This window comes from Podarcis gaigeae, assembly GCF_964106915.1.
Source record: "Podarcis gaigeae genome assembly, chromosome: 10".
NCBI classification, from domain to species: domain Eukaryota; kingdom Metazoa; phylum Chordata; class Lepidosauria; order Squamata; family Lacertidae; genus Podarcis; species Podarcis gaigeae.
Window position 1 is genome coordinate 49,184,727 of NC_139686.1, and position 10,931 is coordinate 49,195,657.

The 10,931-nt window shown below is 45.0% G+C and overlaps 1 protein-coding gene across 4 annotated transcripts in view; it reads right to left on the bottom strand.

Annotated features, from left to right (window-relative positions):
- Nucleotides 1-9,671, bottom strand: part of TMEM117 (transmembrane protein 117) — a 208,887-nt gene extending 199,216 nt beyond the window's left edge. Inside the window, exons 1-2 of one of the 4 annotated variants that reach the window (XM_083699329.1) lie at nt 9,171-9,671; nt 989-1,283 (exon numbers count right to left, since the gene is read on the bottom strand). In XM_083699329.1, the coding sequence (XP_083555455.1) occupies nt 989-1,265 (277 nt within the window). In that variant the 5' untranslated portion in view covers nt 1,266-1,283; nt 9,171-9,671. Of the gene's footprint in view, nt 1-988; nt 1,284-8,832 lie in introns of all 4 variants that reach the window. The other 3 variants (XM_083699328.1, XM_083699327.1, XM_083699330.1) reach the window with 3 other exon arrangements.
- Between the last annotated feature and the right edge of the window lie 1,260 nt (nt 9,672-10,931).

The following is a 10,931-nucleotide window of genomic DNA, read 5'->3' on the forward strand; positions in this document are numbered from 1 at the left end:
AATGCCCTCCCACCAGATGTCAACTACCAGACTTTTAGAAGACATCTGAAGGCAGCCCTGTTTAGGGAAGCTTTTAATGTTTGGTGCATTACTGTATTTTAATATTTTTTTGGAAGCCGCCCAGAGTGGCTGGGGAAGCCCAGCCAGATGGGCGGGGTACAAATAATAAATTATTATTATTATTATTATTATTATTATTATTATTATTATTATTATTATTATTGCTAATCACACTCGTGGTTCCATTAGCCATCTCCCCTGAGTCTTCATCTCTTAATGTTTTAATTAATGCTTATTGGAATAACATAATGTTTTTTGTGTAACACGGGCTTAGATTTTATTCCTGAGAACAAGTCATAGAATTGCAAAATCATAGAATTGTAGAGTTGGAAGGGACCATGAGGGTCAACTAGTCCAACCCCCTTTTCACCCAATGTGGGACTCCAACCCACAACCCTGAGATTAAGAGTCTCATGCTCTACCAGTGGAGCTATCCCAACTCTTAAGTCATCCTCATAAGAATGATCTCACTGCAAAGAGTCAGTTCTATCTGGAAAATCCAGCTCAGATCACAACTCCATGGATTGGACAGAATGGACAACAAAGGCTCCCGGGTACTGAATGCATGCTTACAACAAATGCAAAAAAGCACATTAAACAAAGCCATGCTCTTATCATAATATCCAGGCTGTGTTTCACAAATACGTCAAGACAGCGAGGAAAGTGTCCTGAAGCATGTCTTTGGTGAGGAAAGTTAATGCCCTCTTCATTAGACCAAACAGATGTGCCTTCACTGTTTGAAAGATTATTTTGCTTATAGTCATCAAGATTGATGATCTGACTGACTCATCACTGCTGCGCAGCACATCCTATTCAGCCATCATCTTTCACTCTGCTTTGCTGCCTTTTCAACCTGAAAGGTGTAAAACAGGAACATCTCACAGAGAAGGAGAGAGAAAACAGACTTTTAGCACATCATGGAACTTACCAAACAAGCGTTGATGGAAGAAGAACTTGCCCACTATCAGTCCGGTAAGGATGGCAAGCAGCCACAGGAACACTTTTAAAAACCTCCAGCCTCCTCCCTCGGGGTATTTGTTGGCTACAAAAGAAAAGCAGTTCCCCACGACAATGACATTTGCTTCTGTTTGGCTGTGAGAGACTGGATCCTCAGCAAATATCAAGAAGTTACAGAAGATCACCAGGTAGGCCACTATCAAGCGGGACCACGGATGCTGGAAGTAGTAGCGGAAGTCTTTGGCCATCCTCAGACCCTTCAGCCCCTGCATGCAAAAAGCAAAGAAGGCATTTGTTCTATTGTGTTACTGGATGTTGCATTATGTTATAGTCTTACAAAGGCTATAACAGAACATTAGAAGTCAGACTATTGGCCCATCTAGAACAATTTGTTCAACGCTGGCTGGCAGTGACCATGCAAGGTTTCAGATAGGAAGTCTTTTCCAGCCCTACCTGGAAATACCAGAGATTGAACCCGAGATCTTCCACATGCAAAACGGATGCTCTACCACAAAGCTATGACCCTTCCCAGTATACATCACTTCCCCCTGCCACCCCAGCTTCTATCCTCTTTAAACAGGCTCTGGAACTGGCTGCCTGTTTGTGTGACCCTGTTTACCAACTCCAATGGGGGCACACTGAGCAGTTGGCGAATGCTGACAAGAGTGGATGGAAACCCTCAACTAAAGGCACTTTCATTCACTTAGGCCAGCAGCTTCCCAAACTTGGGTCTCCAGCTGTTTCCCATCATCCCTAGCTAGCAGGACCAGCGATCAGGGATGATGGGATTTGTAGTCCAAAAACAGACCCAAGTTTGGGATACACTGATTTAGGCAAAGAGCAGCTTTTGCTTCAATTGACAGGGAAGATGGATATGGAATCCATAGAAGCCAGAATTTTCATTCTCATTTCATTGCAGGGGGCTGGACTTGATGATACCTTCCAACTCCACAATTCTGTTATTCTAGCTCTTTCACTTCTTTTCTAGATTAACGGTGGAAGTCCAAAGGAAGTCAGCCGGACTATAGTTCCACTGGAATCAATGGGTCGTAAAATGAGTCACAACTAACCAGTTCTATTGATTTCAATGGGACTTAAGCACAACTAACCTACTCTGGATTTGGGGCCCATGTTTACATAAATAGGGTGGGAGAGGCTCCAAGGCAATGTAAGCCTCATGCATGCAAATGCTTCAATATTCAACTAATAGAAAAGTTCTGACGAGCACACAGAAGCAGAATTTTCACCCAAGTCAAGACATCTTGCATGTCTACTCAGAACTAAGTCCTGCTGAGACCACATAACTTACTCCAGGGTGTTTATTTATTTATTTTGTTTATTTTGTTTCCCCTAAAACAGCTTTGATTCGATTTAAAAACATAGGACATATATGAAGTCATCCATGGCCCCTTTCCATCCACTGGTGCAGACAGACAGAAGGAAACTTGGAAACACATCCAGCCATACTAATGTGTAAAATGGTGACCATAGGGTCCCCACCCATGTTTTAATTGATGCATGTGTCATAGATGGAGCACTGATCATCAACAGGATTTATAGTTACTTGTATTAAAAATAATGGGTTGGATTCAAAGGTGTGCAAGTTGAAGGTGACAAGATCCAACCTATCTATATATATATATATCTGTCTGTCTGTCTATATCTCCTGACTAATCCCTGTAATTGAGTGGTTTAAAAACTATCCTCAATTGCATGTTGCAGACTTACCTAGAAGCAAGCATCTCACTATAGTCTAAGAACAGGTTTTCCTGCAAATCACCTTGGACTTCTCTTAATAGCTGCACAGTATGACAGTAAATGAATGACTCAACTGAGATAGACCTTAAGACTGTTGGCATCTGCATTCCTTAGTAACATTCACTTTAAATGAATGGAAGGAGCTAAGGTGACAATATTAAGAATACTCCAGATAGAACCATTCTGGACATCCCTATTAAGGGTTATACTCACAAATGAACAGAATTTATGATGTTTTTGGATGCTGAGAAAACATTTGATAACGTCTCCTGGAATTTTATGCTTAAAGTAATGGAGTCTATGAGATGTGGGGACACTTTTATAAGGGGAGTGAAAGTGATATATACAGATCAATCAACAAAACTGATGGTGAGTAATTTATTGATGGGAAATTGTAAAATAACCAAGGGAACAAGACAAGTCTGCCAGCTATCACTCTTATTGTTCATAGTAGTTTTAGAAGTATTGGCGCAAAGAATAAGAACTACCGGTAATCAACAAATTAAAGGGATAAAAGTGGGACAAAGAGCATGCAAACTAAAGGTATTTTGAGATGCTGTGATGATATGGTCCAGCTCCGAGGGCCTTCTGGCGGTTCCCTCACTGTGAGAGGCCAAGTTACAGGGAACCAGGCAGAGGGCCTTCTCGGTAGTGGCGCCCGCCCTGTGGAACGCCCTCCCATCAGATGTCAAAGCGATAAACAACTACCTGACATTCAGAAGACATCTGAAGGCAGCCCTGTTCAGGGAAGTTTTTAATATGTGACATTTTAGTGTATTTTTCATCTTTGTTGGAAGCCGCCCAGAGTGGCTGGGGAAACCCAGCCAGATGGGCAGGGTACAAATAAATTATTATTATTATTATTATTATTATTATTATTATTATTATTATTATTATATATCAGAAGAAGATCCAGTAGAATCGATCCCAAGGGGACTCAACGAAATAAATAAATTTGGAGAAGTGGTGGGTCTCAAAATCAACAAGAATAAAACCAAATTGTTGGTTAAGATTTTAAAAGATGATGTTAAGAATAAATTACAAGAAATATCTGAGTGGTGATCATGGGAATCAGAGTGCTAGTTCTTCCTCCCCTCCCCAAATCACTGTCCCACATGCCCTCCACAAGTTGACAGGGTGGGGGGAAATCTGCAGCTGAGTACATGGAGGTTCCCACCCATTTATGTACCGGTACTTCTCCCTCTATTGTTAACCTCTTCTTGATCCATTGTTCTTAGCTAAAGAAATAACACTGCTTGCACGTAGCTTAGGAGTAGGGGGTGTGTTGTGGGAAGGCTGCTCCTCAGACATCCAAACTGGAGTCTCAGCTTTCCTGGATGGGGGCTTGAGCCAGAAAGTAATATAAGAAGAATATTCACGGCACTGAATCCAACCCTGAACGCTGACCCAAGGCTTACAGGTAGGGCTGTTTTTCAGCTGGAACTCATCAGAACTGAGTTCCAGCACCTCTCAGGTACTTTCCGGCACATCTTAGGTGGGCACCACTGTCGTTCTAAGAGAAGGAGGGAGGTCTCATGGCAAGCTCTGGCACCTCTTTTTCTAGAAAAATAGCACTAGTTACAAGGGAATAGAGAACATTGCTGTGCACTAGTTTGAAAGCGTAGCTGCTGCTTTAAATGATGTCATTGCATGATGGTGTGTACCAATGCAAAACCCTGGGTACAAACCACTCCAGTGCGTATCAGATGTTATGTGTGTACACAGCCTCTGTGAGCTGCGCAAGCTTCCAGCTCCCCCTTCTCCTTTCTTTTATTTACTCATGGGTATAATGCTTGAATTGGGATAAAAGATATGCCTTATGCCAAAGAGGCTTTTCCTCCTTAGAAAAGGCACACATTTAAATTTATAGGTGGCTTTTAAGCCACAAGGGCCCTCATAACAGCTTACCATAAAATAATAACAGATCATAAAACCATCAAAAAGCAACTCATAAAAGAAAATGCAAAGGCAGAGCAACAGCTCCATCCCAAATTAAATGAAAGGGGCAAGCTCAGTTTTCAAGAAAGCTTAAGGGAATGTGTCGTGCGTGTGTGTGTATGAAGTCTGACTTTTGCCACTCAGAAAGCACTGTCTACATAGAAGTGGCCCATCAAGACAGAGGAAGCTGGGACCCCCTTGTAACTATGGGGCCACTGGGCAACTGTTTGGAACAGCAGAACACCCTGGAACACTCCAGAATTTCAGGGCTTTCCTCTGGCTGCGCATTGTGGAACTCTGCAAGGTAAAGGTAAAGGTAAAGGTAAAGGAGCCCTGGACTGTTAAGTCCAATCAAAGGCGACTATGGGGTTGCAGCACTCATCTCACTTTCAGGCAGAGGAAACTGGCATAGACAGCTTTCCGGGTCATATGACCAGCATGACTAAACCACTACTGGAGCAACGGAAAACTGTGACAGAAACCAGAGTGCACAGAAATGCCATTTACCTTCCTGCCGCAATGGTACCTATTTATCTACTTGCATTGGCAAGCTTTCAAACTGCTGGGTTGGCAGGAGCTGGGACAGAGCAACAGGAGCTCACCCCATCGGGGGGACTCGAACCACCAACCTTCCAATCAGCAAGCCGAGGCTCTATGGTTTCACTTTGCAAGTAAAGACCAGCAAGGATGGATGGAGGGATGCCACTACCCAATCCAGCCCTACCCCCTGTTAGTTTGCCCCCTTAGGCAGGTATAGAACTGTGCTGTGCATTGCTTTAACTTTTACGATCCCTACATTTCTTATCAGGTTGTTAGCTGCCTTGAGTTCCACTTTAGAGTGGTGTGGTTTTTTTAAAAATAAAGATATACACTGAGCACCATGCACGGCAGCTACACATGCAGCAACATATAATTTCTGTTCGCCCCGTCTAGTATTGTTCATGCATCATGTCAGACAGTTTAAGTGGGGGGTCCGCCAGGGCAGCATCAGTGAGCACACATGTGCCTGCAGAGGTCTTTCTTGGAATTCCCAGGGTTTCTCTGTCCCTTCCCAGCCACTGAAATGTGGCTTGAAAGAATCACTCTGCTGTTGCCAATATCAAAGGTCTGTTACCATAAAGCACCAATGCAGCAGCAAGCAAAGGCTCTAGCAGCTCAGTCAGCTGCTGGTGGCTGGAAAGCCAAACAGGATGTTTGTGACTGTTGCCATGGGAAACAAAGGGGCAGTCCATTCTGTACTGAGCACCGGATGTTAGCTCAGTGTGTGTGTCATATGACCTGTACTGGAAGTACATGGGTGGAGTCGGATTCTTACTGCCGTGGAGTGCAGACATGTTTCTCTGTACTGATGTAAGAGACAGAAATAAAGAATGTAAATAGATTTCTGTCTGCTTCTTTCCCCTCCCTGGGGATACCAAAGGAGAGAGAGAAGGAACGGTGTGTTCTTCTCACACATCTGGGAAGAATCGCCGAGACCTCGCCTGCTTATCTGCCGGGAGTAGCAGCGGGGAGGTCGACAAGGAATATCTGCCGGTGCCTACGCTGTGGCACATTCCTCTGACCCAGGCAGAATTCCAACAAGGTCCTGGTGTGCTATGCTCTTCCTCCATGGCTAGAGGCAGTAATGCTTCTGAAAACCAGGTTTCCCCCCAGGGTATCAGGCTGGCCACTGTGAGAACAAGGTGCTGGATTAAATAAGCCATTGGCCTGATCCTGTAGGCTCACTTTACGTTCTTCTGTGTGTGCTCGGTTGCTGGGTGGTTGTGGGGCCCACAATATCTCCGCTCGGTTGTAAACGGGCACACAGGCCATTTACAATTTAAATTCACAATTCAAATAAAATATAAAAACAACAGCGATATAAATACAAAAATATATACACAACATGAATATACAACTATTGTGAGTTGTATCTATCTATATGCACTATTAGTGGAGAAGAAGTGTCTCCCAAATCCAAAACACTGAATAGGGGAAACAGCAATGTTGTGGCTCCAAGCAAAGACTGTTATGAATAAAGGAATAGGTAAAATACCTGGAATCTCCAGTTAATGGATCTTAGGTGGGCAGGACTGGAAAAGACATCTGCCAGGCTTGGAAAGCCAAAGTCACGGCCCATTAGATGTTAGTGGACGACTACTTCCTTCACCCCCATTGCCTGATGAGAACTGGAATCAAACAATATCCAGAGAGCCCTTCTCTCTTTAGTAGACAGTTGACAGGATCAATGGTCTCACAGATTGCTTAACAGAAACTGTGGCTCAATGTTAGCAAGAGGACAATCTCTGCAGCTAAACTATGGAGGCTTTCATACACTTCAATGCTGAAGCGTACCAATCAATTTATTGTATCCAAACCTAAACTGATTGCAAAAGAATACATTCCACAGACACGCATTCCACTGTACTGTTCTTTTAGGATTCTGGTTTAAAAATAAAGGTCTGTGAAATCTGAACTTCAGTAAAGGAATTTAAAACTAAGCATACTGTTTGTTCCATCAAAAAACACACAGCCAGTTCATTCCGCAGCTTCATTTTGCATTGATAAAGATAACAAAGCATCTATTGTGTGTTTTTCCAGAATGGTGTTCTAGTAAATAGATCCATAGATCTTTCTTAAAGAATGTAACTGGCAACAATGCAATTGTGTCAAAGTCACAGGAACTAGAAAAGCAAGATTTAAGAAATGCCAGAGATAATTGCAACATTTGTTTGGTGACAAGTGTGAAAGCAAACAGCGCTCTTTATAAATCACTGGATCCAGTATTTGCCATCATTTAAACAACACTAGTGGTTTTTAACATGAGCAATTGGTGATGTTTCAGGCAACTATATAACCAAATCTTATCTAAATAATTCAGAAAGTTACCTAGATGTTGTGAAAAAGTTACTGTCTGGGCAATAAATGAATTTATTCAGTGTGTATATGAGCAAGGGAAGTAGACTCATGGGACTAAGATCAAAACAAGAAAGCCATAATTTTAAAACCATCATTTTGATCTCTAAAAGAACTTTTAAACAAAAATATACTTTTGTGGGGTTTTAGATATCAAAGCACTAGTGAGGAGAAAGATAACTATGCAGCCCAGCAGTGGGAGAATTTCATCTCTACAGATGTTGGATTACTGCTCCCATCATCCCTAACCATTGGGCATGCTGACTGATGCCCATCCAGCAATACCCAGAAGGCCATATATTAGCCGCCCCTGATATATAGCACACATTGTCCCTCATATAGTTGATTTCATATACCTTATACTAGCAATACATACAGCCGGACTGTAAAGTAGGACAATGATATCCCCATGTTTCAAACGAGGGATTGAAAGGAAGATCAGATGTCAAGTATTGTTAGATTTGAACTGGGAGCCATTTCGTTTGCCACTATGAGACATCATCTCTATTCCTGTTCCTACAACACTACAAAAATAAGCAAACGCAAACCAGCTGTGTTTCCTAGTCAGCACTACGCCAGGGTTATACGACAGGGTTTTACAATAGGACACACCGGAAAGGCACGTTAGACAGACGAGGAGGCAGAGCTAATGGACCCGACACAAGTCCGAGCCTTATATTAACCATTTACCTATTCTCACTTTAAAGGGGTAAAGGAAAAACAGGGCTTGATTCCAGCAAGAACTTGCCCCCAAACCTGTTCTCAGTTCTGGGTCATGCAAGGCTAACAACAGAGGACCCGTCAATCACAGGCATCTGGGATCAGGGGTAAGTGTTTTCAGGGCTAGAGATGCATTTTGGAAAAGAAACATTGCGCCAGGCAGAGAAGCCTCTCAACGATGGGGCTTTAAAAACAAACCTGCTAAGGGGCTAGAGGAACACGGAAGCGAGCAACCCCAGATGTAGGGGGCGGGCTGCACAGTAAAGTGGAGGTTCAAAGCCAATGGCGAGGGACTCATCAACACGCAAGCACCGAAACGTAGGTCTCTTTTGAATTTATTCCAGGAATACTATTTCCACTCACAGGGTTGAGGGGGATGTCCGCTTCCCTACCAAACGCATATTTTTAGAAAGTGTGCATCAACACCACCACCCCCCACTCCACACACACACAAACACCATTTTCACACAAGAGATGAGATAAAAATATACCAGCGAAAATTACCTTCTGTGGTATCAGCTTCTTGACGATAAGCCACCCCCCAAAGAATAATAAAAAGCCACCCCTAAGGTTGAGGTCCGATCTTCAGCGCCGGACCCGCGGAGCGAGCACGTGCAGAGTGCCTTTCCCACGGCTACATAACCCCAAACGTTTTCGCCCCGGGCTCCCTCGCAGTCTTAAGCCCCTCTCGCGTGGGAAAGTGTGGGGCTCCCGTCTGATGCCAATGCCGCTCCGGGCAGGGCCGAGCCGCGGCTCCCCCCTCCCTTTTAACACGCGCGATCGCGGAGTGGGAGGGTGGGGAAGGGGCGGGCGCCCGCGGAGGCAGCGCGCACTTGACTCACCGCGTCCTGCGCAGGCACGCTGCCCTCCAGGACCGGCCTTTCTCCTTCCCTGCGCGGCTCCGGCGCCACGCGAGACAGTCGCCTCCTCGGCCGGCTATAAATATCCCGCGGGCGGACGCGGGGGAGGGCAGCCCGCCGGCAGCCCACGCCCTGGGGCCGCCCCTCGGGCCACTGCCCTTAGCGGGCTTTCCCGGAGGACGTCTCCAAGGGATCGCTTGGCCAGGAGGAGCCCGCGGACGCCGGATCCGTCCCTCGCTGCTGGCTCCCTGCGACAAGGCCGGCTGCGGCTGCAATCCGGGCTCCCTCGCCTCTCTCCCTCCTCTCTTTCTCGCCTTCCCTTTCCAGGCCTCGCTGGAAGAAACTAGCGCGCATCCGCCGGGGGCATCTCGGATTTGGAGAGCTGGGCGCGCCGAGGGAACGAGGGCGCACGAGAGGCCCGGCCGGAGGAGGAGAGAGGCTGCTCGGCTCCCCTCCCAAGGTCGCCCGCCTCCCTCTTGTCGCACGCCGGAGCTGGCTGTAAGTCACCCAGAAGCCCAGAGGTGCGTCTGGCATCTCCTCCAGCTCTTCCCACGTGGAAGGTTCCTGGTAGCACAGACCCTGCAGGGTAGGACAGCTGTAGCAGTGGAACTCCTCAGAGTGAGCATCTGAGCTGAGGGTCTGGAACAGTACCAGCTTCCTCCTCCTCTCAGTTGGCAAGGGTTCCAACTTGAATAAAATATTGCCCAGATAAGCCCTGCCTGGCAAAATCGATCACAATATGCAACACACACACACACACTATTTCAATGGCAGCGCCACTGTACATACACTTTGGGTGGGCCTGCCCCCTTAAAATATTTTTTGTGGGGGGGAAGGGACCTCGGCCTCGAGGAGTTGGCTCAGGATCTTGCCTTAATTTTAAAATTATTAAAAATTGTATTAATCATTTTAAAAATTATTTAAAATATTACCTTGCACCGCTTTTCATCATTTAAGCGTATCATTTCATGTTTCTTACTGTTTTATGCTCTACATTGTTTTAAATTTCATATTTAATGTGTTTATTATATTGTGTTTTATGCATTCTGTTTTCTTCCTACCTTCTCTACTGGTTCTTGACCAAAATAAATATACGTACCAACTAACTGCTTCATATGTTCCTAATTTGTAATAAAGGTGGATAAGTTCATGCAGTGAAGCATATAATCTGAAATTTCGGCAACATCTCTAGTAACTCTTTTTCCTGTTGGTTCTTTGTATTGACTTTTGAAGATGCAAACTGATTTGCATTTCTTATCTTGGAATGGATGCCCTTTGCAACAAGCCTGTGAGACACACCACTAGGACAAACTCACGCATCACACATTTGTTTATGATGTACAGTGGTGCCCCGCAAGACGAACGCCTCGCAAGACGAAAAACCCGCTAGACGAAAGGGTTTTCCGTTTTGGAGGCGCTTCGTAAAACGAATTTCCCTATGGGGTTGCTTCGCAAGACGAAAAAAATCTTGCACCCCCCTGCGGTTTTTTTTTTTGCTTTTTTTGCCCTTTTCTTAAGCCGCTAAGCCGCTTATCAGCTGTTCCGCTGATAAGCCGCTTAACAGCTGATCGCTAGAAGCCGCTTGACAGCTGTAGCGCTAATCCGCTAAGCTGTCAATGGGCTTGCTTCGCAAGACGAAAAAAACCGCTAGACGAAGAGAATCGCGGAACGGATTCTTTTCGTCTAGCGAGGCACCACTGTACCATACAATACAATGCTTGCCTTGTTTGTATAATGGAAATG